This window comes from Periplaneta americana, chromosome 17 (assembly GCF_040183065.1).
Source record: "Periplaneta americana isolate PAMFEO1 chromosome 17, P.americana_PAMFEO1_priV1, whole genome shotgun sequence".
Taxonomy (NCBI): domain Eukaryota; kingdom Metazoa; phylum Arthropoda; class Insecta; order Blattodea; family Blattidae; genus Periplaneta; species Periplaneta americana.
This window is the reverse complement of record NC_091133.1, coordinates 76114511-76130027: the sequence shown is the minus strand read 5'-3', so window position 1 is coordinate 76130027 and position 15517 is coordinate 76114511. Positions and strand designations below refer to the sequence as shown.

At 35.4% G+C, this 15517-nt stretch overlaps 1 protein-coding gene across 1 annotated transcript in view; it reads right to left on the bottom strand.

Moving 5' to 3' along the window:
• Positions 1–15517, bottom strand: part of Cad87A (cadherin 87A) — a 237899-nt gene that overhangs the window by 14809 nt on the left and 207573 nt on the right. Inside the window, exons 30-34 of the mRNA XM_069815945.1 lie at positions 12512–12687; positions 12246–12381; positions 11082–11206; positions 10041–10142; positions 2081–2207 (exon numbers count right to left, since the gene is read on the bottom strand). Of these exons, the coding sequence (XP_069672046.1) occupies positions 2081–2207; positions 10041–10142; positions 11082–11206; positions 12246–12381; positions 12512–12687 (666 nt within the window). The remainder of the gene's footprint in view (positions 1–2080; positions 2208–10040; positions 10143–11081; positions 11207–12245; positions 12382–12511; positions 12688–15517) is intronic.

Genomic DNA, 15517 nt, shown 5'->3' with positions numbered 1-15517 from the left:
CCCCATCAAACAAAATACACGGAAAACAAAACAGTGCGTTTTTCACTTCACAACCACAAAGCCAGTCATGATTATTGTAAATTTCCTTTCTAAAAATTCTCTTGAACTGTCTTTTCCCCGTAGTAACTGTCTGGACAATATTTATATCAGGCAATGGTCTACCAAGTTCTTTAATTTTTTTTATTTTTCTTCGTCAGAAAGTACAGAGAAGTTCTTGTTTTGTAAATTATTTACAGAATTCGTAATGGTAAACGCACGTATATCACAAACTTGAAGAAAACATCACTGCACTATAAAAATTGTGATAACTACCACAATTCACATAATATTCATTAAGCTCCAGAAAAGTTCCTGTTTTTTAAGCAACTTACAAAATTCATAACGTTATATGCCTACGTACCTATGTCACAAACTTGACGGAAATATAACATCCAATAAAAAAAATTCTATTATGCAGCACAATTCGCATAAAACTACTTAAATTCCAACAAAAAATAGATATTTAAAAGAGGATTAAATGAATTTCACACGATTATAAAATGACTGGACCACGTGCTCACCTAGCTACACGTTGGTCAGGAAACAGGAAGTCAGGAAGTGAGAAACCACGTGAGAAACGAAGACTCGGAAAAAATCTGAGAATTTCCAGCAAATGTGTCCGTTCGGAATAGTTCAGAATGGTCACTTCTGCAATCTACCGGCAAATACAAGAACTATTTGCTTCCGGTTGTTGCAAGAGCTTTGCCGCGACCAGCTGTCTTAACTGCTGGGATAGGGAACTCTGAACTGAGCCTACCTTCAATACCAGCCGCTACACGAATCTGGCTGTTGCTTGAGCCGCACAACGATCACTTCTGAAGTATTCACAATTTGATGAATTTTATAAACGCTGATTATTTTATACTCGAATTCTTGAATGATCTATAAATAAATTGCACGAGAAGGAAACTTAAAATTTGTTTAGTTATTTAATATAAACAAAATTTTAATGTGCGGGAAAAACTTGGTCGTTGTGCAACGCTACAACATGATCAGCAGCCGCCACTGATGCAAGCCACCTATAATTGGAAGCTTGCTTCTGTTGGTGGTGAAGTTTAAGTAAATAAGTAAATAAATAATTAAATTTTATTATATTTATATGTATATAAAGGCCGCAAGGAAGCTGTAGCAAAATTTAGGTTGATGTAAGGACATGACTGCCTGTCTCACCATCTACACAGAATAGGCATATACCAATCCGACAGATGTGTTTTGTGGACCAATCCTGACCAAATCATGGACAAACAACACCTTTTGTTCTGCCCAGCCTTAAACTTAACTGCACAACAGACTAAGGACCTTGTTAGTTTGTACTGGGAAGCTAGAGAGAAAATGACTTCATCGTCAATTCTAGCCATTGGAAAATAATAATATTTATATCATTAATTAGCATTGAATATTCATTTTCATTGTATTACTGTTTCTGTAATCACTGTTTTCCAATTTATACTAACACTGTTGTTTATTATTATTGTAACAATGTGCTGAACTATTATTTGCCAACTGTTGTTGGCCAGCACATGAAATTAATAAATGAATGAATGAATGAATGAATGAATGAATGAATGAATGAATGAATGAATGAATGAATGAATAAATGAATGAATGAATAAATAAAATGAATAAATATATAAAATAAATAAATAAAATAAATTATCATTATTATTATTATTATTGTGAACTGCACGCATTGTATTCTTCACCCGACATAGGTAATTAGGAACATTAAATCCAGACGTTTGAAATGGGCAGGGCATATAGCACGTATGGGCGAATCCAGAAATGCATATAGAGTGTTAGTTGGGAGGCCGGAGGGAAAAAGACCTTTGGGGAGGCCGAGACGTAGATGGGAAGATAATATTAAAATGGATTTGAGGGAGGTGGGATTTGATTATAGATACTGGATTAATCTTGCTCAGGATAGGGACCAATGACGGGATTATGTGAGGGCGGCAATGAATCTCAGAGTTCCTTAAAAGCCAGTAAGTAAGTAAGTATTACTATTATTGTTTGGTGCAAAGTAAATAAACTTGAAACTCACCTGGGAGAAGTCCGCACTGTCTCTCCTCTCCATGGTCTGTTGTGGAGAGGTGGCAGCAAGGCCCATATTTTCAGGTTCGCAAAATACTTGCATTGTCAGCTCCTGCTCCTCATACAATTTCAGTTTTCTGAAAGCAAACCATATTTAAACTCAGTCTGAGAAAATCTGAAAGTACATTATATTTACCAAATGACAACTGTAACAACAAACAAGGCCACTGATCTATTGGAGAATCAAGTAAGGACCACATTAGCCTCATTTCGACTGCCTTTGGTCATGTAATTTTGACTTCTAAATGTAGTGTTTCTGCACATTCTCCTCAACCATCTAATTAGGTTTCATTGGGACATTTTATTGCATTTTAATTATTAACTTAGTCTTTGTATCTCATACTATCAAGTGATCAGTACAGTGACATCAACAAATTTTTCTTTACATTTTTATCGTACCTTATTTTTTGACTATATTATGCAGGCTTTGCTTAATGATAAGTTTTAGTTGCCATGGTAATATTTTACACTGTATAAGTATAATCGTCGCGGTCTAAGGCATCCTGCTAGGACTCGCATTATGGAATGCGCGCTGGTTCGAGTCCCCATGGGGGAAGAAATTTTCTCATGAAATTTCGGCCAGTGTATGGGACCGGTGCCCACCCAGCATCGTGATGCACTTGGGGAGCTACGATAGGTAGCGAAATCCGGTTGCGAATGCCAGCTATAACGGCTGGGGGGATCATCGTGCTAACTACACGATACCTCCATTCTGGTTGGATGATCGCCCACCTCTGCTTCGGCATGTGGGCGTGAGGCCAGCAGCCGGCTGGTCGGTCTAGGCCCTTCATGGGCTGTAGCGCCACGGATTATTATTATTATTATTATTATTATTATTATTATTATCTCACACTATCTATTGTGGCATAATATTTCCTGCATTATTCGTAAAAAGTCAGTAAATTGAGCTTATTAAGCAGGAAAACTTCTTAAAAAGGCGACTCTGAAAAAATTGTTGTACAATATATTGTCCGCACAACTTATCTAGACACCTGGGTTCCCTAGTGCTCTCTCGCTGCCCCGTGGCTATCTGCTGGCTCCTGACCATCGCTGCAACAGTTGTACGTACAGTTACAAAAACATCATTCGATATTAAATTTCAGTGCATTCCATTGGATATGGTAGGTGGAAGTATATGGTTTCACAAAATAACAAACATAAATAAATTACATTTTTCTTCTTCTGTGTGCTATACAGTATGATCACAACTCCAATTATTACAATATTCATATCTGGCCGTCAGCTACTGATGGTAAGCGATGCATGAAGCACAGGTCTGTGTTTTTGGGTTTCCAAGAAGTTCATTTTCACATACAGTCATTATCAATATTCTTATTCTTCTTCCTCCTCTTCTTCCCTTCTTCATTATCATCATCGTCATCATCATCATCATCATCATCATAGTCATCACTGCTAGTGTCGTCTAGACGTATTATAAAATCCATAAGAGATAAGTTTCCAAATAAATCCCGAAAAGACAAAGTATATGATTACGTCTCGTGATTAGAACATAATACAGCAACAGTAACAAATGTAAATGACACTCGGAGGAAATTAAAAGCAGAATAAATATGGGAAATGCCTGTTATTATTCGGTTGAGAAGATTTTGTCATCCAGTCAGCTCTCAAACAAGCTGAAAGTCAGAATTTATAAAACAGTATCGGTTGTTCTTTAAGGTTGTGCAACTTGGACTCTCACTTTGAGAGAGAAACAGAGGTTAAGGGCGTTTGAGAATAAGGTGTTTAGGAAAATACCGTAAAATGAGGTGAAGTTGACCACAGGGGTGAAGTTGACCAAAACTCCCGAATAAGTTTCAGAGGCCATTAATGCCCAGAAGTAAAATTTCTAATTTTTTCAAAAAATGGTATTTTATATGTTGTACTTCTCTTTTCATATTTGACATATTGACAAAATTTTAAAATATGTTTCGTTTCAACTAGAATATTTTATTTAAGTCTACAATATTTAACATTTTTTATACATGGGATAAACTTTAAAGCTGCAGGTGACTCCAAAGAGGATATTATCACACAACCATTGATTTCAGCATCTTTGAGCATCTCTGAACACACACATAATTTGGTTTCCTATCCTGAATTACTTAGTAGCCTACTGGAGGGAAAAATAAAAAAAAAAGGGAAATTTACATGTTTCTTGGGGTGAAGTTGACCACACTAGGAATTCACTGCATTTGTTATAGTACTGAGTATAGATACAATTTTGAGGTTAGAAAGTTATTTTTTGCCCTTTTTGTAGTCTCAAGACAGTGTTAGTTGGAAATGCCTAGAAAGTATGTATCAGTTGGTAAACAGAACTGCCAATATAGTAAACAAGATTTAGAAGATGCTCTAAAAGACTATTTAGATGGGAAATTGAGCATGAAACGGGCATGTGAGAAGTACCATATTCCAAAGGGAACACTTTTCAATAGGGTGCATGGATTGAAAGGAAAATCATATGGTGGTCCAACGGTTTTTTCAGCTGGTGAGGAAAATATAATGGTAAACTGCTTGCTGGCATGCGCATCTTGGGGTTTTCCCTTAAATACCCTTCATGTGAGGTTGTTTGCTAAGGAATATCTGGACAGAATAAGTAGGGAAGAAAAGAAATTTGTAAACAACATGCCTGGTGTTGAATGGGCTAAAAGCTTTTTGCAGCGACATTCTGAAAAATTGTCAGAGCGCCTGGCAAACAACATTAAAAGAGCAAGAGCAAACGTCAGTGAAGATGTAATTAGGGATTATCATGTAAATCTTTCTGACACAATAGAAGGGTTACCAGCAGAAAATGTTTTCAACTACGATGAAAGCAACTTGTCAGACGACCCAGGAAAAAGCAAGATGATTTTCAAGAGGGGTGTTAAGTATCCTGACAATGTTACAAATCATTCTAAGAGCTCCGTATCATTTATGATGTGTGTGTCAGCTGATGGAACTGCTCTTCCGCCATACGTGGTGTACAAATCAGCTCATTTATATGACACCTGGAGGGAAGGAGGACCAAAGGGAGCTCCATTTTGTACAAAACCATGCTGCAGTAGAGGGACACGTTACAATAGAACTTCGCATGGGTGGTTTGATACAATCACGTTCACAGATTGGTTCAAATCAATGTTCCTCCCACATGCTAGTCGTCTCCCTGGAAAGAAAGCCCTCATAGGTGATAATTTATCATCACACTTTAATGAGGAAGTGCTTCAGCTGTGTGAGAAGAACAATATTTTTTTTGTATGTCTTCCAGCCAATGCTACTCATCTATGCCAACCTCTAGATATCAGCTTTTTTGGACCATTAAAGAAAGCATGGAGGAAAATCCTAAACAGCTGGAAGAAATGTCACTCCAAGCACTCTGCTGTGGAAAAGAGCTTGTTTCCAAAGTTGTTTAAACAGTTGTTCAATGAAGTGCCAAATATGAGCCAGAATATTATCAGTGGCTTTGAAGCCACAGGAATCCATCCTCTGAACTTAGATAAGCTCTTAAAAAGAATTCCCAGGAAAGAAACACTCACACCTTCGAAACACCCTGACACTCCTATGATGATAACAGAAACACTTGTAGAGTTTTTGAGCCAGCAGCGACATCCAGTGCAGACTTCATCAGGTTGTAATACAGAGAAGAAAGCCAGAAGACGACTGACATTGACTCCTGGTCAATCAGTTGCATCAGAGGACTCTCCTCTGAAGAATAATAGTGCCACTTCAATACCAGTATCCAAGCAATCAGGATCAGCTAGAAAGTTATTTGTTTTTCCTGGAAAGTCATTGACACTGACTTCCAACACAAGAAGAGCTGCCGAAACTGCTCAAAAAGAACCTCCACATTCTGCAACAGTGCCGAAAGAAAATGACTTTGTGTTGGTGAAATTCAAACAAACAAAAAGTGTCCTTTATTATGTGGGTCAAGTCATGGGGAAGATGAATGAAAGTGGTGACCTGGAAGTCAAATTCATGCGCCGTAGTAATAAGATTCCAGGTGCATTTCATTTCCCAAATGTGGAAGATATTTCTTTCGTAAAATTTGATGATGTAGTGAGAGTATTAAGTGAGGTTTCTGCTCCTAAAAGGCTAACCTCACGACAGAAATCATATTTTAATTTTGTGTTAGATGAGGACAATGTTCACTGAAATGTAAAAGTGGAACTGGCTTCGTAACACCTACTCACACATGGTACCGGTATTTTATTGTAATTATAAATTTGTTTAAAATTTTCTAATGTTTTTAATGTGTTTGAAGTCAATTATGGCACTTTTCTTAGAAATTGCTCTGTTAAAATTCAAATTTCAATAAAAATTACGTTTGATAAGGTGTTATGTGTTGTGTATAGGTACTGGGTACTCTTTTCTTGGTGTTTTAATCACTGTGGTATAAAAGCAATGGTTAACCTTCATTTTCATAAGGTCACCTTCATCCCATGCCTTAAAGAACTTATTTCTACATGAAATACTTGTGTGTGGTCACCTTCACCCCATGCGGGGAGAAGGTGACCAAATAATGTTTTTTTTTTTTTAATTAAGACTACTTGTAATAGCGAAAGTATGTTTGCTCTGATTAAATTCTATTCTTCAGATACGCACCTTTCTTTATATGCTCTTACAAAAAAAATTAAAAAATAATCCTGAACGCCACAGTTATGCAAAGTTCAGAATTGGTCACCTTCACCCCATTTTACGGTATTTGGGGCTAACAGGGATGAAGTTATAGGAGAGTAGAGAAAGTTACACAACGTAGAACTGGACGCATTTTATTCTTCACCTGACATAATTGGAGACATTAAATCCAAACGTTTGAGATGGGCAGGACATGTAGCACGTATGGACGAATCCAGAAATATATATAGACTGTTAGTGGGATGCTGGAGGGAAAAGACCTTTGGGGAAGCCGAGACATTGATGGGAGGGTAATATTAAAATGGATTTGAAGGAGGTGGGATATGATTACTGTAGAGACTGGATTAATCTTGCTCAGGATAGGGACTGATGGCGGGCTTATATGAGGGCAGCAATGAACCTCTGGGTTTCTTAAAAGTCGTAAGTAAGTAAGAAAGTAAGTAAGTAAGACATTTCTCTTTTGCCTCTTGATCGCAACAAACAACCACTGACCTTATTATCTCTCTCTTCTTACTGTGTACGCTACGGTATATTAAAATTAAATTATGATTTATTTAACGACGCTCGCAACTGCAGAGGTTATATCAGCATTGCCGGTGTGCCGGAATTTTGTCCCGCAGGAGTCCTTTTACATGCCAGTAAATCTACATGAGCTTGTCGCATTTACACACACTTAAATGCCATCGACCTTGGCCGGGATCGAACCAGCAATCTCGAGTATAGAAGGCGCGTATAATCTTGTTGCATCTCCTATTACTACCTGCCATTGCATAAATATGTCTTCACAGAACGCAAAATTACTGTAAGTACAGATCACACTAAGCAAGCAAATGTATTTTACCCACCTCGTAGAACATCCTTCCCTCTCTAGCCCCGCTACCACTACAAGCAACCCCGCTACACCCCGCATCCCGCTCTTTTAGCTGCCCAGATAAGTTGCGCAAACAGTATTGTAGTACTCCATCACTTTTGTACTGGGAATTGTAAGTTATTCATTATTATTAATGATAAATACCAATGTTTTTTTTTCTCAATACCACCAGGTCGTCATTTGTCATTTCTGGTCTCTCCTGGCTTATTTGTAACCCACTTCTGAGGTTGGGGCGCCTGGAAGGTGGAGTTACGCTGCCGGATGATATTATGATAGGATGATTATGAAGTGCTGGGAGAAGTCTTAAACCTAAGCCTAACCTAATTTCCAGACCATGGACGAACACAGGGACATTTCCCTTTAGGGAAAAATTCCCATGTCCTAACCTGGAATCGAACCCGGGACCTCATGCACTGTAGTCAGAAGCTCTGACCACTAGCCCATGAGGCTGGTCTGATAAATAACTAAATATCATAAATACATACGTAAATTATATATTTTACCTTACTATAATTGAACCTGGTACATTTCTGAAGATGAAACCAATGAATCCAATATACGACACACTACTGACAATCATTTTTTATTCTATTATATACTAATTTAATCTAATGAAGAATTTGTTCAATGTTGTTTCTTTGACACTTCTTTTTAAATAGAGGTTGGGTGTATAATCCTTCAGTTCTCACAGACTGCTTGTGATATGATCTGGTACATCGGCAATGATCATAAATATTAAAAAACTCCATGGCCATATATTAGCTGCGGTTTTTGGTAACCCAAGTCATTTTCTTCCTTTTTTGTTCTTCGCTGTGGTTCTCTTCTACATTGCTGCATAGCTGCTCTACATCTTGCTCTCCACATGGTGGAAGAGCATCGTCGGCTTCAACAAATTCGTTGAAGGTGGAGATGAGTCTGTTTGTCTTTGAGTGCTGGGTCCAGACAGGGCTCACTCCTGCACTATCATCATCATCATCATCATCATCATCATCATCATCATCATCATCATCATCATCATCATCATCATCATGGTTGTTGTCATTGTTATCAATATCATCATCATCATCATCATCATCATCATCATCATCATCATCATCATCATCATCATCATCTCGTGTGCAGTTTCAATTACACTTCCACTAAAGCCAACCTTCCTAAAGCAATCGGCAGTGACTTTCTTGATGATTGAGATCTATGCTTTGCAAGCATTGACATTGCCTCAAGTACTGATAATTTATATTTGTCTTGACTGATATTCAGTCTTTGCAGCAAACTCAAAACAAGACTCCTGCGAAAATTATTAATTTAGTTTTAATGCAGAAGACTTATTAAAGTGTGTTGGTGCTATTATTTTCTTACTAGTTACACAGGAAATTCTTTCAAATATCGTCGTCTTCCTAGCAAGTATTAGGCCGAGTAGCCTGTTACGGACTCAAACTAGAATTTTCAGTCCATCTCTTCTTCGGACGACCTAGAGATCTTTTGCCATGCAGATGGTAATGAAACAGTGCTTTTGGAATTCTGATCGATCCTTCCACAGAAGTTAATATTTGCTGATGAACTGTATAATGGGTTCTATTTGAAGTTCTTGCATTATGCCCTCATTTTTTTATGATCCCATTCTTTCAAATGTAAATGTATTAAAATGGCGGAGTTTAATCATATAGGAAATTCTGTACAAAATTATTCTGACGTCTTATGCGAAAAAAACATCTTGAATAGTGTCGTCTTAAACTAGTTTTACTGTAGTTGGTTTACTGAACTAAGTTAATTTAGTTATGTTATTCTGTGCAATATTTCACATTTAATATTTGTCACAAGAGGGAAGAAAATGGAAAGCCAGACATCATAGACATTACAGAGAAGAAAAAGAAAACAGCAGTATGGCAATGTTAAAAGGATGTCAGAAGAGAGAATGCCGAAGTTAATAATTATGGAATGGTCCCACAGGAGAAGGAAGGAATAAAGTTCATTCAAAAAGGACTTGCACAGAAGTACAAGCAGCTATAACAGCAAGAAATTTCGAACCAGACAATGGATGGACAGAAAGGAATGACATGTGGCTTCCAGAAAATAGTGATGGTGATAGCTGTTGTAACAGGGATATTTTTGCTATATTGAAGAAAATTAATTTAGTTTTGACATTCTGTTACGTTATATGTTATTTATTGCAAGTGACAATCATTATTACTCTGGTTTGCCATAGACTCATTTTATAGTGTCCTACCCTGCTAGAACAGTCTTCCTTTACAGCCTCTAACCAAGAACCTTTGGCATTACACCTGGGAACAATTCGGCCTTAAACCCTCTGGATCATTTGCAGAACAACAAAGAATTATAATAACTACAGATAGTGATGAACTAATGAAATATTATAACTTGAAGGAATGTGATGTTCTAATAATTAGAAATTACTACAAATTTGACTTACTGTTCTATCCATAAAGGATTCTCTGTTGTATTTAAGTCGTCAATTATTTCTTTCTTTATTAATGCTTCCTTTTTCTTGAGATCTGATGGTGCTGTGATCACCCTGAAACAAAATAGCATTATTTCAGTACAATGAAAACTAAACTGAAATTTGTTACACAATTTCGAACTCATAAACACACAGTTCAGTTTGCATGTAATATTAACAATCTTTTACTGATAAACATTACATACTGGTATCACTGTTAAATACTATTGCCTAAAACGTAATTGCCAATGAGCAGGTTCCGATTCTTGAAACACTTCAATTAGTCTTTATTTCCAAGTGTAAATCACTGTCTGTCTTAATATTATCCAAGCTGAGTAGCTATGCAGGCGTTTCACATTCATTACCATTTTTGTTATTACACGGAGTGCATCTTAGTAATTCGGAAATTCTTATTTTATAGAGGTGGGCTGTCGAACTATCATGTCCTGCTGCTAATCTGCAAAGGCTTTGATATTTTTCCTTGTATATTCTAGCATAATGGTGACGTTGGTGATTAATTTAGACGAGTGTCTGTACAGGGATAATGCTTCTAGTTTTTTTATTATTTTAACATGCTGTAAATCTATGATAGGGAGACTCCAAATTTACTAATCTTCCAAAGAAAGACATGCTAACAATTATCGTCTTTAAATATGCATTATCGTTGGCAAGGTTTGAATTTACAAATCTCAAATCTAATGGTAACCATTCAATATGGCACATTAAATGTTTGAGAGATAATTTGACGGAAATAAAAGTATCAATTAAATTTCTTTTCTTCCTGCATTATTATGAGTTATGACAATAATATAAAATAATAGAGAATAGACATATCTGCCAATAAAACAACACTAATTATAAAATTCAATGTTCTAAGCATTTAATTAATTAATTAGTTACCGGTAGTGTTATAAGTATACTAACATTACAATAGATGAACTGTTGAGAAGACTCTACAGCTTATGAGCTAATGTAACAACAATATGGTCAATATGCAAATAAATTTTGTCTTACCAATGTCTTAAACAACAGCAAACCACGATGAAAGTGATGCATCCTACAAAGAGGACTATCAGAAGTGCAATCAAGGCAGCAAGAGCCGGATCAAATGGTTCTTCATGCACACCGGCAAATGCAGGCTGCAATGAAAACGCCTATAAGCTAAGGTTAACATAACTTACATGATGAGATTAATATTACATACATTTTATAAAATCGTCCTGTGAAAGTGACCATCTACAATAATTAAAATCAAAATTATTATAGGTGTTATAAATAAAAGTTAATTTAATACCGGTACTTTCCTTTTTTTTTTTCCCCACAAATTAAACATCATCTCGTTTCGTTATGCATATTAAACTTTTATTCCTCTATGTTCTACGTTAACAATTCTGAAATTACTGGTACTTCAATAAGCACATTATTTTACGACTTGATATTTCTGTAATCGTTCTAAGGATGCTACCTGTCAGTGACTTTGTTAAAGAAATCCTGAAGTACTTTGACAGTAGAATATGGAAAAATCTATGAAAATACATTAATACTTCCTCCTTCAACTTTACAAAAGATTATTTCTATATCAATCCTGTCACATATTTCTCTTTATGTCATATTTATGAGAGTTATTTATTACTTTACTAGTTTAGAGAACACAACTCAGCAGTCTATTTTTCGAGGTCAAGGTTGTAACAACTACATTATCTTTGGTGATCCTTCACATGTTACAACTGGCGCATAACAATTTTCCATTCTGGATGAATCTCAACAAAAGGTCTATTTGATAGTCTGACAGAACTGTGAGAGCCTTTAAATGTCACAATTTAGTTAGAACAGTCAGTTGTTGAAACATGTTGTATTATAAGTCACACAATGTAAAATAAGCTATAGATGTTTCTGCATTTATTGTAGTTTAATGTTTCGTTCAAAAAGTTAAGTAACATTACAATTAATCTTACAATTGAGGCATACAGTTCCAAAATTTTATAAATTCATTTTTCACAAAAATGATTTTTTACCTCTTCACAGTAAGGAATAATTGACTCTACTGACTTATATCAATAAAAAGGTAGTGACCACTTGGATCATTAGCTGTATGCAGACATAGCTGCAGCTGCCACAAAATATAATCGAGCATCCTAACCTAACCTGTACAACATTTACAATACAAATAATACATACCACAACATTTTCGATAGCGAATCCAGCATAGTAGTCCTTGAGGAAGTCGTATTTTGCATCTATGACCTTTAGTACTTCAGGTATTGAGGCGATCGTCTGTGTGGGACCATCCACTACATGGAGATACATGTCACACCTTTGAAAAAAATAATTTTATATAGTTACTTATACAATTTACACAAAATAGACTCAAAATATGGAATAGTCATCCAATCCAGCATTATCATTAATAACAAATGCAACAGGAGAGTAAGACGGCATATTACCAGTCATGATGAATGTGCCCAGAAGAATCCACATGATATCTGATGTCATCCACCACTACAAGACTTCTCGTAACATTTGATAATTCTGCGATAATTTCGTCCCTCTCCTGGTGTACCTCTTCAGGTGGCCTGGACAGTATTACGCGGATTAGCTGTGCTGGCTCGAAGATCCACACCTACACAAAGGTATTACTTTTCAGAGTAAAACTCTGAATCTATGATCATAGCAAATCTGTGTCCCTATTCACTTCTCATACTTTAAGTTTTGATTTATTGAACTATGAGGGATGATCAAATGAAAGCAGTGGTACATTGTTGGTTTTTATTTAATTTTTTATTTCTTTAGAATATTATATTGTTTTTATTAAGCATTCGATTCTGATCAACTGGTTGCGAGTATTCCACCATTTTAAAGGATCACTTTCATTTTTAAAATGATGCTTCAGTTAATATATTGTAATGTGATTTTGGTTTTTTGAAATAAATTAAGAAAAAATAAATTTTTCAAACTTTAGTTACATTTTTCTCATAATATAACACAAATCTTACTTTGAAATAATATGTCATGAAGATAATTCGCTTCATTAGAAACAAAATCGTGCAATATGAAAGTACCTAATACAATAGATATGTAATCATATCAGATGCCAAAAATAAAATTTTATTTTTTAACATTACAAGTATAACCATGCAATAGTAATGTATAGTATAAGAGTGTAAAATTACATTTTATCCACAAGTGGAAAGTTTAGCACTTGAGGCGAAGCAGAGGGTGATAATTTCCATGAGTGCATAAAATCTGTTTACTCTCATGCGCTATACAATATTTCATCCATTACTGGTATCTAAATTTAATTTTAAAATCATAGGCTTTTTCTTTGTAATATGTTGTTTGTAAAGAAGTTATAAATGAATGAATGTAGCCTATGGATTTTAATGTTGCTAAAACATTGGTCATCATTGAGAAAGTGATTTAAAAATTTTAATTCACTGTTGTGAGTTAAAAACTTTTAATTCATTACTGTGAATAAAGGCATTGTTTAAGTTGTCAAAGATGGTGAAATAAAGACCAGTTTAGATACCAGTCATGGATAAAAATATTTTGTACAATGATTAGGTTTTTATCATTGTTATATTTCATTGATGAGTAATTCATTATATTGTGATTGGCTTCATGAACATTTGCAAGGATATTATTTTGTATCTAATTTACATATTATTTAGAATACTAAAAATTTAAATTGTAATACATTTCTGATAGTCACAATCTCAAACCACCGTTTTATTTATTTATTTATTTTTTTTCAGTTTTTAAGTAGGTATTGAAAGTGTTAATCTATGGAAATTCAATGGTAAAACTATCCTTAACCTCTGTTCAGTGACCAAGAACAAAAGATCCGGAAAACTAAAGCGCTAATGCCAAGAGTTCACTTGTTGCATAATAACGTGCATCTGTTAGATACGTTCAGAAGTTCCTACAGCAAATTCACTGTGAAGTTTTACAGTGTAGGTCATTCAACCCAGATCAAGAGGGCTACCGGTATAATAGGAGAGAGGGGCTCAATCCAATCTTTTACCTGTTAATTGCTTTTAACTCTAAGCAGCCTCCACTGAGAGCGCTAACATTGTTTCTTACTAATATCTTTACACTAAATTTAGACTGCTGAAAATGGAGAATTAACATGTGTGCTCTTGGTTTAAGTTGTTAATCCTGGAAATACATTTTAAGGAAGGCATTTTTAATTTTTTAATTTTAGTTACAGAATTCCTGTCTATGTTGTTGCACTGCAATGGCTGCACATATTAAATGTGAGTATCCCAATTACGGAAATATGAGAAGTAGTCACCAGACAAACTGTTTCTTCAAAATATTGGGAGATAGTGAATGGTAAGTTTTCATTTACAATATACAGGAAATATTTAAATAATTGATTAAATGGCGATCTTACTCGTGTTAATTGTGTAAGCATGTGCGGCTTACAGCTGTTTCGGTGCTTCTTCACACCATCCTCAGAGCCTACTAGATCTCGGCGTCATCTCGAACTTCGCTGCCTGTTGTGTGGGTGCATTCGATTGTTGAAAAGTGTTGAAATGTGGTGTCAAATAGTATGTGTGTGTTCTGAAATTGATCTGTGTGTTGAGAATTTGATCAGGGTGTGTTTTGCTGTGTCTGTATATTTCATATTGTTCTAATGTGTTGAGTTTTTGGTTTTTGGGTTGTATGTGTAGGATTTCCATGTCTGTATTTATGTTATTGTATGTGTGGTTAGCATTAGTTATGTGTTCGGCATAATGTGTCCTCTGGTTATTGCTTTAATGTGTTCTTTGTATCGAGTTTGGAATGATTTGCCTGTCTGTCCAATGTAGAAACTGTCGCAACTATTGCATGTGAGTTTGTATACGTCTGTGTGGTCGTATTTATTTGTTTGCGTTGTTTGTATGTTGAGATGTCTTTGTAGTGTGTTTTCTGTTCTCTATGCTATGTTATATTTCTGTTTTCTGAATGAGGATGCGATCTTGTGTGTGTTTTTGTTTTCGTATGTTAGTGTGATGTATTTCTTGTGTTTGTGTTGTGTTTTGTGTGTTTTTGTGTTTGTTGAGTTTTTGTTTTGTCTTCCTTATGATGTTGTCTATTATGTTTGGGTTGTAACCATTTTCTTGTAATATGTATTTGATTGTGTTCACTTTTTCATTGTAGTGTTGTTCGAGATGACGCCGAGATATAGTAGGCTCTGAGGATAGTGTGAAGAAGCACCGAAACAGCTGTAAGCCACACATGCTTACACAATTAACACGAGTAAGATCGGCATTTAATCAATTATTTATATTCAAGTGTTAAAAGTAGTGTACGAAAGATTCAACATGAAATATTTAAAACAACAAAGAGATGCTGTACTGTTGCAATATTTGAGTAACATTTCCCCTTTTATTTCTTTCCAGAAAGAACAAAGAAACTGTGTCGAAGTATAAATGCTGAAAGTGAACTAAAAACAGACTTCCAATATT